At 37.0% G+C, this 21,607-nt stretch overlaps 1 protein-coding gene across 1 annotated transcript in view; it reads right to left on the bottom strand.

The window, feature by feature from the left end:
* LOC308217692 (uncharacterized protein C8orf34 homolog) overlaps positions 1–21,607 on the bottom strand; it is a gene marked incomplete at both ends in the record, with an annotated part of 201,883 nt that overhangs the window by 17,307 nt on the left and 162,969 nt on the right. Inside the window, one exon of the mRNA XM_080610920.1 lies at positions 18,869–18,962. Within this exon, the coding sequence (XP_080467046.1) occupies positions 18,869–18,962 (94 nt within the window). The remainder of the gene's footprint in view (positions 1–18,868; positions 18,963–21,607) is intronic.

The raw sequence follows: 21,607 nt of genomic DNA, 5'->3' as shown, positions 1-21,607 counted from the left end.
ACTGAGAAACATGAACTAACACTAACTAGAATATAAGCCAGGACTACTCTTTTTTTATTGAAGAATGGAGAACAGACTCTAAAACTTCACACTAGCCTGTTAGAGTGTTAAATGTTACTTTGCCACGGAAAGAAATAAATTTGTCAGTTACGTGAACTATGATCAAACTTCCCCAATAGTGAAAAAGCACAAAGATCATAAAACAGAACACTACAGTATTCATATGACATCATAGGGTATGGAATTAAAATGTAGACCAATTGTTGGCATGCTAAATGGAGAAATAAGAGATTTTTTAATTATTTTTTTTTATTGGCAGGACTTATGAATGTGTTTCATACAGAAAAATTCAGCTTTTACAAATAGTATAACATCAACAAAGTAGTAAAATTAAAAGATACTATGGAACCCAAAATCCTAGGAAATGGAGTTTGTTTCTCATGTGGCACAATTCTTCAATGCTAAGATAACGACATACGTATGCAAACAGACAGGTCAAGATAAAAGTCATAGTTACAAGCATAAAGTGAATCCTAGCAAGCAGGCAAATTGTTCCTAAACCATCCTACATTTCCTTGAAATGCTTTTGGTAAAATTACAGAATAAAAACCCCATAAATAAAATTCAGTAATTCATACCTTTATCATACTTTGTCAAAAGAGAAATTTGAAAAAGTCGAGCCAGTTATATTTAAAGAGAAGTTTGATCTTAACAAAGCTGGTTTGCTTCATCAATATTTAGTTAAGAATAAAACCAAATCAGACCATGTCATTAAACACACATTATTCACATGGCTCTGTTCCAGTATCTACACTTCAGAACTTACACAGTGGCATTGACTGGCATCCCTTTTAAGTTCAAAGAGAAGTGACTCCATGTTTTGTCAATTAACATATTAAAATCATCAATCAGTCTCCCTAGGACAGCAAAGGTACGGAAGGAGACATATTAGGACTCTACTATGTTGAGTTAGTTTAGGCAATCACTGATCTATGACAAGATGAGTCGCCTGCCTGTGGTGCTCTTAAGGATAGAGGCATGGCACTCAGTCAAGCTTCAGCAACAGCCTGAACTCACAGTGCCATATCAGCACTGTCTGATGCAGATAATTATTTTGACATCTGGTGGGTTTGATCCGTATTTCCCCCCGAATCCTTCATTATGAACTACTGAATAGGGAAAATAATAACATATTGCACTTATTTCCACTGCATTAGTGGCATGGTAGTTCAAATCTTAAAACCAAATGAAATATCTTAGAATTGTTATAAACAGCCTGGCACAGCTGCATTCAAATGAAAAACTAAAATTGGAAAGAAGGGTCTCAGCTTCCTCTTGGAAGAGAAAAAATATCCTGGGGATCAGAGGAGAAGAGCTTCCTCCCTTGCCAAGGTACCAACGAAACGTAAATCCATGCAGGCTTGTTCCTTGTACTGAAAGAAACAAACAGCCGTGTTCCACTTCAGTAAGTAATATATTAAAAGAGTTGGGGGGGCTGGAGGACAGGGATGACCTGAAGATGTCCCTTGCCCCTAAGCACTTTTCTGTAAATTCTGTAATGCCAACTTAAGTTTCAAGTCTGTCTCAGTTATTTCCCTAACTCTTCCAAAATCTCATGGTAGTAGTAAATTACAGTTACTAGGAGGAAAAACTAGCATTGCTTCCCAGAAACACTTAAACCTGCTATATTTGGATTAGAGCAGCCACCTCAATTAAGTACTTCAAACAATATTTAATATAGAGGCAGTGGGAAGGGGGAGAACAGATATTCCTAATGGAAAAATTGTAGCCCTGTAATTAATCCACGTCAAAGTTCTCCTACCCGTAAAAGAAATAGTTTAGAAAGAATGAGTAAAACTTTCAGATGATATTTAATAAATGTCCAATAATAAAACTGGACAACTTCCAAGCTCATAAAACATAAGGATTGCAAGCAACGGAACTTCACTGTACAGTGCAGAGTTTGCTGGAAACAGCAGCAAGGATGTGAAAGATCCTTCAGCGTGCTGAGAGGATGCAGCTGTTGAGAGGCTGCTCTGCCCACCAAAGAGAACATCCCAGGTTAAAAAGACCACAGAGCAACTTGAATACAATGCTTTCCACAGTTCAGAAAGGAGTTGGCTTTTTGAGCACAGAATTTATTAATACTGTAAACAACAGAAGGCCATTCTAATGGATGTAGCCAAACTGTGTCACCTAAGTGAATACCGTATACACAAATGTTATTAGTAATATTTCCTCTGTATCAGTAAACACAGGATAAAGTTTTTATCTCAGTGTCTCTATTATAATAGACCAATGCATAGTATTTTATAACTAGACTAAGCATGGAAAAGTATCATGGGTCAGTTAAGCAGTTTAGCCAAATCATGTCACCTTGGGACCATCACAGGGTGAAGTGAAGCAAATACCTATATCATTATCCCACATTCTCTGCACAGCTTATTTCTTAGTATTTGTAATGTCTCATTGTATCTCTCTGAAGAGATAAAGACCACTTTGCATGACACTTGCTAAGGTTTTCAGATTTCTGAATCACTAGTGAAGACAGAATTAATGTTAAAAGTATTAAGAAGAGTTCTTGAAGTGTATGCTATCTACTTGAATATGGGTCCACTGGAAAAGAGCAGGGAAGGAGATACTGTATATTTCTTATATCAAGTTATATAACACCCCAAATAAAACATTCTTATTGATGATACTTCAACTGCATACAAGAATAAAAAATTTCCACATTCCTGAATTCATTCTCTTATACTTTTAAAATCTACTGACTACAACATTTACTTTTCTTAAATGAGTTATCCTTCTTCCAACATGTCTGAAAGCTGAAAAAAATGTGTTCCAACATTTGAACATGGTATTATTCTCTACAACCATTTAGCATACAGAACAAGTGACAGAAGATTTGTCACACTATGGATTAATTGCTTTTAAAGACAAATAGCAAGTGTACATCTCTATGGGGAGTATTTGCTATGTTTTTACCTGAAGATCTTTAGCTCTGTCTGTCCTTGCACAAAGCAGACACAGAATTATGAATGCAGTTGATGCTTCAGTCTCTCCCAGAAGGCCTATGCATCACAGTACCTCTGGCAAGCCCATCAGATGTTTTCAACACATCCTCATAGGAAAATATTTTAAATTCTGTAAGATCTGTGTCCAGATGAAAAGTCAATAACAGACAATGTGTTTTGGGACACAGAAATGTAGCATCACCTGGGGGGATAGGAAGTATAAGTTGCTTTGGAATCTCAGCTAAAAGGCCCCACACTTTATTAAACCTGGAGTTGTGAGTTTGTAGGTGTTGGATTACACACATCAATAGGAAGAGAAGGATTTCTGGAGGCACTTATGGAGAGATTTTGAATTATGGTACTTATCAGCCTCCAGGGAGCATTTTGGCAAGTTTTTGAAATGCATTCATGAATTCCTCATGCACTTTTTGGAGACAGCTACAATAACTGAAGCATGGAGGCTCAAACGACCCTTTGCTGTTTCATCACAGGTGATTTCCAGTGCAAAAGCAGGGCTTCTTAGCACCCTGTAGAGCACAAGTCCTTGCTCTCAGTGGCTGACACATCTCACAGTCTGTAACAATGCCTCTTCGCTAACTGCCTGTAACTCTGGGGTGAAATCCTGGCCACATTTACATCACTGCAAAAATGCAAAAGGATTTACAGGACCAGTAATTCATTCTGTTGCTTTGGGTGGCATCTGAATTCAATGTTATCTGAGCTAAAACAAGATACAGAGAATTAAGATGTGAAGAATGTATTCAAGGGGAAAAGATTTTGTTCTGGGAAACCACTGTCAAGCAGAAGTACAAGCACTTGGGTACATGACTTTCTAAAGATAAGGAGAAGGATTCACCATCTCCAGACATTCTCAACAGATTCGTCAAACATCTGTCAGAAAAGATTGATTTAGCTGCAGTTATGCTGCCTCAGGGTTAGAAATTAAATTATATCTGGAGGCCTTTCCAAGCCCCATTTCCTGTGACAGTCCCTCTGTAGGCAAATGCACACATTTCTGGGAGAGGACCCTGGTGATAATCAGCAACTCAGCATTCAAGTAAGTCACAATAGGAACTATTTATGTTTGCTCTCCTGCAGAGTCTCTTTAGATCTGTAGTGTATCTGAGTTTGGTGGGCAAAACCATGGTTCCTCCTGTCTCTTTCACAATTCAGAACAATATTCTGTCACAAAACTCTCAAAAAAAAAGGTCCATAAATCTACAGATTCAGCACTGATTCTGCTTAATTGCTTCAGACCCATTCTCAAGGATCAGCTAATAATTACTTAAGAAAAATAATGCAAAGCTCAAATATAATACAGATAGTATTCATACAACAAAGATATGCTAGCTGGAGAGTGTGTCAAATTCTGCAGTTGAACTTCTGGAATAGCAGCTGGCATAACATTATTCACTAAAGCACTGCCATCTTCCAAAAACAAACATATGTATGGAGCTTCATAGATTGAATACCAGTTCTTGATACAGTGAAATTTATACATTTGTAGTGTTTGTGTAAGTGAAAACACCACTAGACCACTTTGCTAATTGAAATGAACTTAAGGTCTAGTACAGTGTTTTCACTTGATAATGCACCTTGATAGGTTTAAAGCTGTCATAGCGGAAACTTCTGCAGACAGTAAATATTAAATCTGCTACTTGTCTATGGCAGACAAACCATGGAAAAGAGTATCTGACTGTACTATCCAAAGGGAAAAACAACAATAATAAAAAAGGCCATCAAATTAGATTCTATTTGGCTACGCCTTAGGTTTATGTAACATCAGGAACAAAACAGCAACAAAGTCATAAGGAACATTCATGAAAGAATTCTAACTTATAAAGATGTGTCCTATTTTAACAAACAATTTGGTAACTAAAAGTAATTACAACTAATTTGACTAATATTTCAGCAATATACCATTAAGTAAGTGAATGCTATAAAACCAGGGATCTGTTTAAACTTTACTAGATTAAACTCAAGCTTTTGCACTTTCAGCTAAAACTGTAAGGGGAAAAAATAGCTACAAAACTAAGTACTTGCATTGCCTAACCAGCTGCTGCCTAATCCAAACAAAGTAGAAACCAGGGACATGGGTGACTGGGCACCAAACTTCTACAAGCATAGGAAGAGCCATTTGCCTCTGAACACAGATTTTTGTACATCTTTTTTCATTGGGAAGCTGCCTGGAACTGGTCATAGAAAGCTACTGAAATCATGGTAACTTCATGGTTAGCTTACTTGCTTCAGAAAAGCTCAGGTTGTGTAATCTGTTGCAGAGGAGCTCTTCTGTATTCTACATTAATAGCTCACTGGATTAAATGTAATGCATGTCCACATATAACCATAGCAATGAAACACTAATGTCTGATACATGTATGTGAGTTGGCTTTCATTTATTTCATGTATTTCTGTGAGCTTAGTTGTTGTAATAGAGAATTCCCATGTATTTAGCAAGTTTCCTCTGTAAGTGAAACGTAGACATACGTGAAGCAATACTCCAGGAGGCAGGATACAAGTTTCCCTCTCTCTTTAGCAATTACTGACTCAGGAGAAAGAGACTTAAACTGCAAATTAAGCCATATTTATAGGAAGCATGTTCACACAATGCCAGAAGCTTTTGTTAATACCATACATTTACAGTATAGCTGGTTGTTATATGTGTTTTTCAATTATTGCATAAGTTTTCAAGATAAGGTTTTGCTTAGGCAAATTTTCCACTGGATAATATAAAATAAATTATTTCATTTTAGTAACTTCTGCAAGTAAAATTTCTCCTCATTTCTCCCTCAGCCACACCTACAAATCCTACAGCTAGACACTGGGGTAGCAAGAAGTCACTCAAATCTACCACATTGTGAAGTTACTTGATATGAGCAGTACAGAAGGAAACCTATTAATATTATTGTGTTATTGAAATGAATAGAGATACATTAAGGTTGCTTTTAAGATTATTCAGATAAAGTATCGAGGGTGTGAAGGTCTTCACAGGAAGCAGCAGAAACTCGTATGGCAACAAACTGCATTTATTATAAATTGTTCTTTGAAAGCGAGACAGCTGCTTATTAGACAAGCTACACAAAATTTTATATACTGAGATATGTTTGTACGTTTTTCATTAACAAGTACTACTGAGCATATTATGTCCTACATTATCGCATTAATAAGTGCTTTTAAAAACTAAGATGTAAACATATGGCTAGGAAAAATGCATCTGTTTATCATGGCTGTTTTTCCGTCAAAAAGCAGTAATTGAATAGCATCAGCAATGACCCATGAAGTGTCTTACTGAAAAGCACTATATTTACACTGTTTCATGCAATTAGAGAGAAGTACATTTCTATGTAGCTTACACTGAACATTTTGTGATGACTTTGAAGTGTCTGATGCAGTCAAAACCAAAAGAAATAAAACCGCACGTTGATAATCCTGCCAAACTAACTACAGCAGCATCAACAAGAACTTCCACAGCTGACTCTCAATTCAATTAGGCACCATGGAGGCAGAGTTTATTCCATAAGCAACTGACAAATGGAAACTGCTTTCTGAAGCCAAAAAGGTCAAACAGAAAATGAATACGGCTTCCCGCAGCTCAAAGGTGAAAACAAGTTTATCACACATGCCTTCTGCATGGCCTTTCCAGCTGCTGTTTAAGCTCCCCAGTCCCTAAGCCCAGCTGCTTGTTGCTTATTAAGCGCATGTCAGCTCCTCCTTGGAGTTCTCCTGACTTGTTACGCTTCATTGCCAGCTTGTTCACAGTTGGGGTACCAGGTGGCTGCTCCTCCTCTACAGTGCCAGCAGTGGTTGCTGGGCTGAATGCTAGTATCAGCCAAGACTGCTTGCCATACACTTTAGAAGTAGTGCCAACCACAAGTGCTAAAAAATCATGAGATCATCTCAAAATCACGAGAACTAAAGCAAAAAAGTTACATGGGATTTTCTGTATGTTTTAATGTGAAAACAAAGTAATATTTTCCATGAGTTTATCCTCTACCCTTTAGTTTAGGAAGTGTCCCCAAAAATACCATTTATTGGCCAGCCCCAAGAACAGCTGGATCTCAGGAGCCCAAGATATCACAGCATCTACAACTGGGACCATTCATCAAGGGTCAAGCCATCTTACCACACTTTGAGACACTTGCACACAATTAACATTTGCAAAATTATTAATCATTCTAATGAGTGTTGATGATACTCACTAAATTTGCAATTTTTTTTTTCTCTCTAAAGATCAAAACCAGGATTAATATTCTGCTTTCCTCTATAAAGCTTGTCTTGTGTTTCCTCAGATGTAATCAGAATATAAAACCAGCCATGTCCCTGACCAAATCTCTCTGTGCGACTCAGCCAAAACTGTCTTCAAGCTCTTAGACACGCAAGAAATTCTAGAATCACAATGCTACCAGATTCTAATTTCTTTCTCAATCTGTTGTGGGCAATCTTAGTTCCACTGAAGTGAATGAGATTTTTCCCAGGGATTAAACATGGTCATAATTTCACCCAAGAATGGCATGGAGAAGGAAAGAATGGAGCTTAACAGATGTTCCATGAAGCAACTGGAAGAAGAAAACAACCCTGAAATCTACTTTTCACTTTTCAGTAGTGTCAAGGTAAACTATGAAATGCAGGCCACGAAAGATGAATAAAACCTGTGAAAAGGAGATACTAGTTTCACAAGAATATTTTACTGAACACAACTGACTAAATATAGCATATCAGTGATAATACGCTCTCCTCTATGCAAATGAGTCTTCAGGTACATTGCAAACACACACAGAAGAATAGATTTTCTTTACTGATGACAAATTAATGAAGCCCTTTCCTGAAATGAACTTAAAGGGGCTATTCCTATGGGGTTCCAGTAAGCTAAACATTTTACATATAGGAAGTCTACACTAGGATGATACATACAGCAAGTACTTGCTCATCACAATGAGCATTTTACTTGCTCATGACTAAGACAGACCATACACTTTCTATTTCACACTCTGTTTGTGAGACAGCAAAAAAAGTTCACACTATGAAACATCCACGACAGACAATTCATTTTTATTTCTTAAAACAAATAGATGGTTTGTTATACTGTATTTTTTAATAATTGCAAGCAATTTCATTATATCATTATGACTAAGATACAGGAACCAAGTGTACATAATTGAAGACAAAGGAAATTGAGAACACACTTGACAGAATTAACAGGTAAATGAAATCAGTAAATGCAACTGCCACATCCCTTCAATTGTTGTGTGTGCAAAAGCATCTTCTAGAGTTCCAAGCACACAGCATACACCAGTTAGTTTATTTTAAACAGCAAATTTGTTTCAGTAATCCATATGGGTAACTAATGGTTTATCATATATATGAAATTCCTTTAGGTGCTTTATTTTTGTATGCATGCTCCATTCCTTATTGGTAGGTTCTCTTTTTAAGAGTCTTTGTTTGTTTTAAAGATCAAAGTAGATAAACTCAATAAAAAGCTATGCAGCATGGTCAACACCTGTTTCTGCTACCCACACACATACTCTTTCACCAACTCCCCCTTCTGATCTCTCTCTGCAGGTGACTATGAGTGAACAGCTAGTTCTCTGTGAGACCTGAATGGGACATAGACATTGGCTACAGGCGAATACTTTAATGTTTATTCACTTAAAAAAGGGTAAAGATTACAAAAATATATGGAGTAGAAAAACCTTAGACAAGTCAAAATACATAAAATCTCTAGGCAAAGTTTATTTTGGTCAGGCAGAGTTTAGTTTATCAAACGTCAATCCAAAATAAGAGGGGTATAAACGAAACAAAAACATTATAGTAACTTTATACTAAAAGGCGACAGTTACCCTTCTTCCCTAAGGCCACTGTACCACAGTAAATACTCTGATTCAGTGTGTACGGCATTCACATATCAGAGTGGTTCCACTTATGTACTGCTGATACTAGAAAAATAACTTTCTTTAAAATTATTATGTATAAACTAAAGCAAATTTCCAGGTGTAGTTTTGATCACCATAATTTTGTTTTAATTAAATTGTTCTTCAACAATCCAACTGATTTCACAAACCTGTGAAATCAAACAAAAAACACAGAAGTTAGGGCTAGAATTTAATGTACACAGAAACAGGATAAAAGGGAAAATGAATCTTTCACTGTGCTTGCATTTTGTGAAAGTTTTCCATAATGCTGAATTCAATTAAATATGCAACAATGATCAGTATTTTGATGCATCCTGACTCATTTTTATTTCTAAAATATTCAGAAGCAAATCACAGCTTTAGCTATATTATTGGTTCTGATTATTCACTGAGGGTTTTTGGGGTGAAGGGGTCTGCTGCTTCTTTTTCAATATAGTAAGAGATTGCAAACAATGACCAGTGTTTCAAAAAGTATCAAACATAAAAAGCAGTTGTGATGAATCGGATAAGCTGAGATAGCAATGTTTTAAGTTCTGATTGTGTTCATTTCAAAAACCTTCCCCAAAGCAAAACGGAAATTTAGCTTTTACAAATATTTAAGCATGTGTATTGAAATAATTGTTTTGCAAATGTTGCTGACTAAAACACAACCTGCGTCCTGCCCTAGGGTTTGTAAAGGATATAATGCTGTCATATTATACCTATTACAGGGATCCAGTTAGAGAATCAGAGTTATAAACCAGAAATAAACACCACAACACATATAATTACACAGCTGAATGCATAAAGGTCTATATGTTACCTTAGAAGCCTTTACCTTTCCATTTTAAACACTGAAGGAAATCAGGCACAGCAGCTTCATATTTATTCACTCCTCTTGAACGTATAAATATGCAAGCCCTCTTTGGGAGATTAAAGAAGCTTGGCAGGAACAAGCTATTCCCATTATCTCCAGCTAATCAATTAACTACAAGTGGAACAAGATCCTTAAGGTTCACTTTGCCAGGTGATAAGCCTGGACTTTATATCTGATATTGTACTGATATTCAACAGAGAAAGGGACATACCATGAAAACCTCCGCATCAAAAAAAAACCCAAACAACCAAAAAAACTTAATTAAGCCTAGGAAATCTTAGCAACAGTTCTTACCCTTTATTAGCCTTATATGTAATTTTTTTTGTCATTTATACCTAATGTTTAACAACTGTTTTCCTCAGAGGCACTTCATTTAGCACACATTCAAGTATTGTCAAAGTTTGATCTTTAAGTAAAAAATTTGTCTTAAGAGGGGGAAAGCAAACATACATAAGCCTATTTCATTTGCAGATTCTTCTCATGACTGTTACCCACAAGAACTCCAGGGACTGTGATTGTCTTAGCTGCAGAAGGAAATGGGATGCCAGCCAGAAAATATATTCCATGCTACCCAATATACATTATGGAATTCTTGACTGATGAGAAATGATATTAGCAAGAACAAATCAACTTGCAGTTGACATGAGATACAGACATGCCAAGGTCAAGATGCAAGAGATGAAGGACACCCTGGAAGGGTGATGGGATTCAGTGTACCTGTCTCAGTCCCCCTGTAAGACAGATCTCTAGCTGTCCTCTGAGGTTCCTCTGTGTCTCTCCTTACTTCAGAGATCCAATTGTTTGGACTAGACTCCCTCCCTTCTATCTAGCTGAAGGCAGGTGAGACAAGTCATACCCTGACAAGCTGATTTCTCCAATATAAAAGGAAATTACAACAATTTAAAAGTAGTTACTACAAGCAGGAAGCCACCACTGACTTACTTGAGGAGAATAACTGAAAAAATATAGCCATTTCAAATTTAGTGAAATCATTCCAGAAACACAGATAGACATCAGAATTTGGGCCCAGACTCACGACACATTAACTGGTGATTTCTCATAGCTTGATGTCAGTTATCACATTTTATCATTCCTTCGCAGGTCAGGGAAATAAGACACAGAAATGAGCATTGCCCAGATCCTGCTGTAACACTCACACTGGCAGTACACATTGCCGAGCAAGACCTAACCAAAATGACCAGAAGTCACCTATATCAACCCTCCTCTCTTCTCCCTCTTCCCCAGTCTCCACATTCATGGATTTTCTCCCTGACAGGATCAAGAACAGTCACCATAATTATGTCAAAAAATCTTAACCTTTTCCATTATGGAGCTTTTCATACTTAAATTTGAAATCCTTCCTGTTCATGATGAAAGAGGAATTTCTATGGTTTTGGCTTAGAATAAATCTTGGCCTTGTAAAACACATTTACAGCAATAGGATAATAAGGAGTGTTAATTTATTTGGTTTAGAGCTTGGAGAATACCAAACCAAAGAAGGAAACAGATTTATTTCATAGATCCTTCACCTCCTGGTAATTTTTGCAGCCTGGGATTAGTCAGGCATTCTACATTTTTTCTGGTTTCTGCAGCAATCTGGCCCCTCTGTTGAATCAGTCAGGCAGTTGTAGAGCCAAAAAACATTCCAGGCCTAATTTAATGCAAAAGGATGTACTCCCTTAGCTTGTTGCTCCCTGGGTCTTGCACTTCATGGGGTCATTTGCATTCAAAAGAATTAAGTGCAAAGTAGGTGTAGAACATGACCAGTGTGCTTTGGTAGTACTTCAGGACTTTGTGCTCTTTCTTCAGTGCTGTAAATGACTACCCAAGGCACTGGTGAAAGATGACTGGGTTTGACAGCTCTTGAAAAAAGCTGGGACAACAAAATGTAACAAAAAGCACAAGAGTTTGTGGCAAGATCTACTTGGTCTGCAGTGAAAGCACTCAACAAGCGTGGCAAATGAAGGAACCAAGAAAGGCACAGAAAAATGAGCCCATCAGCCTATCAAAATTATTTGGTCCCTAGCTCTTTCCAATGCTCTGCACTATGAAAGATACTTGAAATGGCCAGTTCCATCTAACTGGAAAGTCTGGACAGCAGTCCCTCAGTCAAAGAGGTCATCATTTTGCCCCTCTACAGCCACACACAATTTTCACAGGATTACAGCCTCACAATTTTCACAGGGTTACAGTCACTTGTCCTTACTAAAATTCAAGGAGTATTGCTTAATAAGCATGTTTTGGTTGCAAGGCCAGTTGAAGCAATCTCAGCTCACCACTATCAGATTCAGATATTGCTGCTCCTGATTCACACAGCACAAATGTCGGGCAGCCACAGGGCTGAGCAGCAACATAGGACTGAATTATCTGAGCAAAAATATTCTTTTTACTCAGAGATTTTCCAGTGAGATCAGTTCACTGCATGTCTTCACAAAGAGCTACATTCAAGTTACCTTCACTCAACAAGTGTTTTGGAAAAGCAAAGGCTAAAAGGGGGTGGATCAATTTGATATAAACAAAACCAAATCAAGTGATTTAATTAAAGTTCCTTCATCAACATGCACCAAATTAGGCTGCATTCCCATTTCTTTGCTATAATGGTTAGACTTTTTAAGTGCTTGCCAGTTGTTAGGCAGTAAAAGCTTTATTTTATTCTCCAAAATTCTTTAATATTAGAGAAGAGCTTTACTTTCCTAGATATTTATTATTCTTTATTATGTCCTTTTAGACTGAGTTTTTAACAGCACAGTACTAAAAAACCTGTGTTTCAACAATACACTATGCTTTGTGATTCAAATTGAAGATCTTGTATCAACCTCTATCTCCTGCTAAATCAATATACAGTTAGTGGAGTATTTGTATTGTGACGTGGGTAAATCAATATATGTTTATATTCTTATTTTTGAATACAATTCTAATAAAGCTTAGTACAATTTTTCAGTGATGAGCATAGATGATTATCTGTTGTATTTATGTGGGTACCTATCCACAGTGGTTTATACAAGGCACAGAACTCTATGGAATTAAAGAATTATGGACAGCCAATTTTTTTTTTTGCCTGGAAGCTCATAACTCCACTTGCAAATATGTTTTGAATTTTAAAAAATTAAATCTTTTAAAAGCAAAATATTTATATCACTGCTAGAATGTAAACTGCCATTTAATACCAGACATTCAATGTTCATTGTTGCCCTTAACTTTTGCTTTCAATGCTTAAGGCTCCTGGTTGCTAGGACAGAGAACTTTTCTTTGTCACAGTTGGATGAGTTGAATATTTTTTATTTAAATGTCTACCTACAGATACCAGGTCATCTCTGAAGTTCCTAGTTGAATGCCTTTAGATGAGGCAAACTCCTAACAGCATTTCCCAAATCCTGGGTCATTTTTAACCATCTTCTGAAATCTCTCAAGTAATTCCAATCTTTCTTAATGGCAAGACATCAAAACCACAGTATTTCACTGATATTATGTGGAATAATTACTTTGCTGCTTAACTTTTTAGGCATTCAAGGAATGGTCTACCCTTCTTTGTGACAGCATTATGCTGAGAGCTCACACTGAGATGATCTTCTATGATCACTCTAAATCCATTAGGTCACTGCTTTCCAGGACAAAGCCTCATTTTTCTGCAGCAGAGACAGATATGTTTCTCTGGTGCCAGATATATTTCATTTGTTTCAAATATATTTCATCTGGTTATAATAAAATGCATTTTACTGGAATGTAGCCATTATACCAGGGGATTCATATCATTTAATAACTTCAACTTGTCCTTCCCACCAATTATCCAAACCTATCAGACCCTAATGAGCCCCATTCATCTACATGTTCCCACTAGAAAAACTAGTTTTTGATTATTCAGTGAGCCAGCCTTTAATTTACCTAATGTGTGCCCTGATAATTCTCTACGCCATTTTTTAAATTACAGTGTCATTTTTTATTGTTAAATGTCTTTGGGAATCCAATTTTACCATAATAATGCAAGTTGCAGAAAAAGACATCCTTAGGTTTGGAAGTTATAATGAAAACAGCTTTCTGCACTTTAAAAAATTTTGAGAATTCTTTTCCTCATTGCAATGAAAAAGTCCCTCCTCTTCCCAAATCTTTAGTTCAATGTGAACTTTTCCAAGAAACCAAATATTAGTCAATAGAAAAAAAATTACATGAGCAAAGCCTTAACAATAGTATGAGATAATGGCAGCTTTGGATTTAAGTACATCCATTCAAAAAATAGGGATCTTGAGTCTTGTTCCAGCTTTCCTTAGCTTTATTTGAACTCTCCCCACACTATCCATCAGTCATCTAACTTCTGGTAGAAATAATACAAATTTCCACTTTTCTTTCACTATCTAGAAATAATTAAACCCAAGTGGGCAAGTTTCCATGCTTGAAAATTGTTCTCTCTCATTTTCAGTCTCAAAAAGCAGTTATATGAAATGGTGTAGTTTAGCTATGGATGTTACAAGACATCCAGCAAAGACCATCCAATAGGCTTGTAGAATTTCTGTTTACAGGAACACAATCCTTACTGGTATCCCATTTCTGAAATATATATAGAACTGTCTCAAGCTAAATACCTAGCTAAACCATTGGTAGGGAGAATGAGAGACAACGTATCTTCTTTAACATATGCAAGACCAGTGCAAAAATGTATGGAGTAGAAATCCCACTTTTTCCCACAATCAGTTTTGATATATCAGCAGTAGACCTTCCACTGCAAACTTTAGAAAAGTCTTTACAGATGTACAGTGGCAAAACATTTCAGGTTCTTGCCACAGGTCAACAGGTGAGAGTTCAAGCCTTGTCCCAGATCAGCCAAGCTAGAAGCGAGCATCTAGTGCTCCCACTGGCAAGCTGAAGTTAGAATGTGATAGTAGCCACACCACTCAGTGTGCCAACTGACATGCCTGAAGCAGATTAAGGCAAAGGAATGTATATACACAGAGATATATACTTAATATGTATTAACCAAGTAGCAAGTTCACTAAGAGTCTACATTATTCACCTATCATGTACATCTGACACATGGACTGACTGCAGGTAGGGATCCTTTGTCTGCAAGACTGTGATACCTGGGGAACCTGTTGTGTGGTTTACTTCTTGAGTTAGGCACCCAAGAAAGCAGGCTTTTGGGCACGTTGGGACTACAGATAGTAGGCTAAATTATACCAAAAGACTGTCTTTGTCTTTTCAAGGTTCTTGGAAGCTAGCAGTGCATTAGAAATTTCCAACCAGCTGTCTTTGTGGGACCTGTTCTCAGACGAAAATTATACATGTATCTTCCTTTTTTTGTGGCCACAAACTTAATTAGGCACATAAGGAGGAAGTAAAGGGTATGCTGAAAAAATCAGCAATGCTTCTTAAAATTTTTGCTTTCCTGCTGTAACATAACAAATCTTTTAAGCTGTAATCATTTATACTCTGTTATATGAGTGCTGATTTGATTTCAAATTTTGACACAACTTGTACGAATATTTTAAAAATACTGACTTCTAGTTATCTTTGGATCTTACTGATAAGGATAAATTTTAAAAATGCTGTCAGAGAGCCTGAAGTATTTAGAAAATAAGGTCTGATTTATAGGAACTGAGAACTTAGATCTCACCTCTATAAGAAAATGTGTGCTGTCTAATCTGTTTTGCAAATGATGTTTATTGGAAGATGCTGGGATGCCAGAGGAACTCAATTCTTTTCAGCTACCACTAGCTTTGAAAATAGCCTCTTTAAACTTTTACATCTGACCACAGTTGAAACTGTTATCCCCAACTTTTTTTTCTTATAGAACACTAACCAGCAGGTATTCATTTAAAAGAACTCAAGGTGACTCATACAGCTTCTCTTTTTCAATTGTTAGTTTTCCCACCACCAAAAACTAGCTTTACACCTGGCTGCTATTATCTCAAAGTAGTCAAAGAATGTGGCAAATATTATCCACATATAATTTATTAAAAGCTGAGTCAAAGAACAGGTGTTGCTATTGTAAAGATTAATTCTGCAGCTCTTCTGTTCAAACTCGTAAATTATGAACTCTTGGGCCCCCTCAACACTAAATCACACATACAACATCCACACAGATTTATTAACTTTAGGGTGAAAAATGATGTGCAAACTTGCCAGCTGCTCTGCCTATAAGCACTGGCACCAGCAAGTATGCCAGGACCCTTACTGTCTCTCCACTTTACAACTAGGAATTGGCAGCTTCTCTCTGTCATCAGTGGGAGTTCTGTAATTTCTGCTCTTGTTCTACTCCTTTAGTTATATTAGAAGAAACAATGACCTACTATAAAGAGTGTAGCAGTTAACTACACTACAGTTAACTGCACAGTCAATGTGGGTTCGCAAAAGGAAAGTCCTATTTAACTAATTTGATATCCTCCTACTATAAGGTCACATGCCTAGTAGATGAAGGGAAGGCAAGGGATGTAGTTTTTTCTGAACTTTCATTAAGACATTTGATGCTGTCCTGCACAGCATCCTTCTGAACAAGTTGTCTAACTGTGGGATGAGCAGGTTCATGGTGCTCTGGGTGAAGAACTGGCTGAAGGGCAGAACTCAACAGATTATAGTGAGGGCAGCTACATATGGCTGGCGACTGGTCACCAGCAGTGTTCTAAAGGGCTCAATCCTAGGTCCAATTCTGTTCAATATATTTAAGCAGCAACCTGGATGCAGGAGTTGAATGCACTGTTAGCAAGTTTGCCAATGATACTGAACTGGGAGGTGCTGTTGACTATCTTAAGGGACAAGAGGCACTGCAGAGAGATTGGAAGACTGGACAATGATTAATGGTATGAAATTTAACAAGTCCAAATGCTGGATCCTGCACCTGACATGGAGTAATGCCAGGAACAAATATAAACTGGGAGAGGAGTGGCTGCAAACCAGCCCTGCAGAAAGGGATCTAGGGGTGCTGGTCAGCAGCAGGCTCAATATGAGTCTGCAGTGTGTCTTGGCAGCCAAAAGGGCAAACCACATCCTGTGGTGCATCAAACACAGCATCACCAGCTGGGCGAAAGAGGTGATCATCCTGCCATATTCAGCATTGGTGCAGCTTCACTTTGAATACTGTGTGAAGTTCTGGGCCCCACAGTTTAAGAAGAGTGAGAAAGTCCTTGAATGTGTCCAGAGGGCAACAAAGCTGGTGAAAGGGCTGGAAGGAATGCCCTATGAGGAATGGCTAAGGACTTTGGGTTTGCCTAATTTGGAGAGAAGGAGGCTGAGGGATGACCTCAGTGTTCTCTACAGCTGAGGAGGGGAAGTGGAGAGGGAGGCGCTTAGCTCTTCTCCCTGAGATGCAGTGATAGCATGCGTAAGAATAGTTCAAAGCTGAGCCATGGGAGGTTTAGACTGGACGTTAGGAAGCATTTTCTTTCCAAGAGGGTGGTCAAATACTGAACAGGCTTCCTAAGGAGGTGGTCAACACCCCAAACCCATCAGTGTTTAAAGACACAGTTGGATAATGCCCTTTATAACACGCTTTAACTTTTGGTCAGTAACAGTAGCTTATAGCTACCTTTTCATTTGTTCTTGGTGTCATCGGATTCAGGAAAAACAATTGTTATCATTTAGGCAATGGTTGTCCCTACTAATCTGGTGGTAGAACTGAAACTTTATCTATAATTTACTACTCTGTCACACTGGGCAGTGACAATGATTGACCAGGATTCTTGGAATCCTATACACAGGATCTTGGATGTTCAGAAGTCCCCACACCCATGCAATTCAGGTACAGCAGCTATAAAAGAACCATGGTGTACATCTGATGTGTTCTGAAGCATCAGTCTCCCTGATCACGTAGTTAGCATCAGTCTATGGGTCGCAGCCTTATCAACACTTGGGTGATTATAAATTCATTACAGAAAATATAGAGGAAAATTCACATGTGCAGAAAAGGCAGGTACCAGGCTCTCCCTTGGACCACTCAAGGTGAGATTCCCCTCAAAGATAACTGAAAGGTTCAGGCACAAGTCAAATTGGACTTTACTGGCTTTGGATTAAAATCAGCTGGACACACAGAACTTCATTTTAACACTGAACTAGTGTTTAAAAAACTGGCACATGCTCTTCAATATCTCACTGTGCAAACTGAAATTTCATATTCAAACCCCAGGCTATGTACGGACTTGTGGAACTGGTGTATGAATAGAAAACTCTTACTTTTTTTATGTGGCATAATTTAAAAATGTATTCTCTTTATTATGAATCTTTAATCCTTTACACAACTGTTCCATTCTGTGAAGAAATTGGCTTTTCCTTATCTCTGCTTGTTTAAAGCAGTTTTAGAAGAAAGCATTAAGTTTAGTAAACATGTTGACTGAATCATCTGTTCTTTTCAAGTACATTACCTAAAATGTGTTAGGATATGGTTTGCATATTCACCTTTGCAGATCCCAAAACTGCTATGAATTAAAAAAGAAAATGCAAAACATGTAGTGTTTTCAGCAAGATCATTTACAAGTACCTCGTAGGCAGACAGAACTTGTTACAGTTTGCATGCATTGCAATTTAGAGCACGTTACTCGTTGTTACTTATTCTGTCATTTAGGTTATGATCCTTCTGACCTTTGCTTTCATGATTAGACAACTGCTTCAAAGAATGTAGGATATTAAGGATTACTTGTGTGATTAAGAAATTTTTTTTCCATACAGAAGAATTCAAAGGAATGCAGGCAAAATAGGGGTAATGGAGCCACAGGCCTGAGGAGGAAGGCTCTACTTTTCAGAGCTACTGAGGCTTTTTTGATGCATTTATTTTTGCTGGTCAATACAGATCTACTAAACAGAGCATCTATTTCAATTTTATGCTACTTCTCTTGAACAGCTACTTTAACATATCAGGACAAATTGTTTCACTTAGCGAAGTAAACTGTGGTCTGTTATCATTTTGTCATTGTTCAGTGACTGTAGGAAAGCTTATGTAAATCAATCCCCTAAAGTTCAGTCCTCAAACAAATGAGTGATGGTACTTAGAATAAAAGCTCCTGTGAGCAGGCACGACACCTTCACAGGATCTGAAGATATGAAAAAGAGAATCTAAAATTTTAAGGGTTTTTGACATATTATCTGGTCCTACCAAATATACTTACATTTGTCTTGGTCAGCTTCCACTCCTTCGCTTTCTGTGTCACTCGGTAATATCCAGGGTTGATGAGCAAGCTGAAGCTGTTGTAAGAATTCATCCTGCCACAAACAGATCTATTTTAGATAAAATGACAGAGAATGGTTCTACATAAATGCAGATTGTAAGCAAACACTCTAGCCTCAATTAAATAGATCTAATAAAGCCTTTCATAAGAAATATCTTGCCATAAAATAAAAGCAGAATGTAGAGGATATGCAGGCTCCCTAGATTTATTTTTTTTTTCTGATTTCTTATGTATTTATCTATTCTGAAAAAAGAAACAAAGGTCTCTTTAGCTCTTTATCTGCTATACCCACAGATATATACATATTCATCTCAAGAAATGCAGTGACAGAGCAAAATCTTAATGCAGATATTCCATCTGTCCCTGCAGTTTTTGGACTATGCCTAGGCATGTCCTGCACAATTTGCTTAAGCAAGGCTTTGATTTGTGGAACTTCCACTGTCTCCAATCTATCAAGAACAAGGACCTGACACTTGATTTAGAACCTATGGTTTTATTGGAGAAGGAGAAAGACTAGGAAGGCAAAATGTATGGAAACTTTTGTCTCCAAGATACCATAAAACTCTAAGTATCAAAATATAAATGTTTTACAGAGTTAAGAATGCAGTTGAATATATTCTTCAAAAAAATTTTTACAATTGCCTCTTTTTTACAGAATGTATATACCTACATGTATAAAAACATTTTTCCATACACACACATATGTATGTGAGCACACACACACACAGACTTATAAAGTACTTTCACAGGTTCCTTTGCAATATTCAAGGTGAGAGACGAGACTGGAATGCATTTTATTTTCAAAAGCAGTTCAAACATGCAAGTCTAGTCTCTAAAAGAGAACTTAAACATTGACCAGATATCGTAAAATTACTGGCCAGATTCTTGTAAGTATCTGAAAACAAAGAAGGGTAATAGCCCTGTCTTCTTTTACACAGCTAAAAACCAGAATCTACATGTTCTAACTTAAATTGTATTGCACAGTACTATAGCATAATTTTCATTGTCAGGCTATCATCTGGTTTAAAATCAGAAATCAGGCTTGTTTAAAACAGTTATTGGAGACCAAAGGCTGTTCAGTCAAGATCTAACTCACTGGGAGTAAATTATTGATTCTATTAGTAATCTGTGAAAAAAATCCACAAAGACTGCTGCCATAGAGCTCCAGGCCTTAATGCCTGAATTGCCATTTCACATGTGCTCGGTGTTCGAGAAGGTTGCTGACCAGAGCATTGAACTGGGTGAAGTGTTTTGCTTCATAGAACAGGATTCTTGCAGTAGGAGAGAGTGGCTCTCAACACTGATCAGCATACTTTTTAATCTTACAAAAACACAGAGCAAAGAACTGAGTCAGGCAGCAGAATGGAATGAAAGTATCTGACCAAAAAGAGAGTCCTCATCACATCAAGTTATGTTCTGTACCCCAGTAAGCAGGATAAAAAACTTGTGCTAATCAGTGCTATATTAAAATAACCTGAAATTTCCTGCTGTTAACAATGACAGACCAATAAAGATTACTAAATACCACTTTAAACTATCTGGATAAATAAAGTGATTGTAAAATTCCATGTGTTCAGGAAATGATATGGCAAACAAGGGAGTCAGAAGTATTTTCATCTCAACAGCTATAGATAACTATCACACAATTGTATCACTTTAATGGAATCCATCCTAAAGAAATAAGCAGGATTCAACATCCCTTTGTCAATTTATGCAAAACACCAAAGGATAAGGTAATGCATAGAAGTATTTCTGCCAAAGGATTTGGAAACTTGATTTATTAGTTTTATAGAGATAATAAAACTATTTCTCTAGGTAGCGTTTCTTTGCTATAATTCCATTCAGTCTTGAACAGAGCAGATAATAAAACACATCTGTTAGAACTCTGCAACATTATGTGTGCCAAGAGGCAGAAACTTGTCCACAAAATCACAATCATTTTAAGACTTGAGCATTAAAAAACCCCTAAACATTCTTAACAGCTGATATGTTAAGTACTTGCGAAATTATTTAAGATTTGTACTAAAACAAGATTAAATCACCCTGAGTTACAGCATGAACTTCACAAAACTTAAGGACAACTCTGAATTGTATTTATCAGTAATATTTGTGTGTTTTAGACTTATTATGTTAGTGTGAAACACATTACAAATTAGGAAACATACATAAGGCATTGAGAGATACTTTAAAATTCCTGGTAAATAAAAAAGTGACAGCACACTGTGTAAACCCATGCAGGTTCTGAATTCTTTAATTCAAGCTCCTTATGGTAAAACATGCTTCTCATAGACAGCAATGACATCCTTTTCAACTGACTTATTCTCATCAAATATGTATCAAGTTTGTACTGGTCAATTCCGTTGCCACTACCTAAGAGTAAGGAAGCAGAATTATTTGCAAAATCTTATCATAGAATCTTCTCTAGGATTGGTGAGACAACCACAGTGCTTTCACATCTAGTGGAAATTCCCAGTCCACATCATAAGGCTAAGAAGAACAAAGGCAATTTCCCTTTTTTATTTTTACTTGTTTTAAATGGGAAAAGGATACAAAACCTACAATGAAAGTTGCAAAATCATTTACAGTATCAGCCTTGAGTTTTATGTGTTTGTGACCTGGCAAAGTACAAAGTAAGAACTTTCTTGTCCTTCTCCTATCCCGGGCCACCTCTGACTTTTT

This window comes from Psittacula echo, assembly GCF_963264785.1.
Source record: "Psittacula echo genome assembly, chromosome: 2".
Lineage (NCBI taxonomy): Eukaryota > Metazoa > Chordata > Aves > Psittaciformes > Psittacidae > Psittacula > Psittacula echo.
Note: the sequence above shows the minus strand (reverse complement) of the source record. Positions and strands in the feature narration are given on the sequence as shown.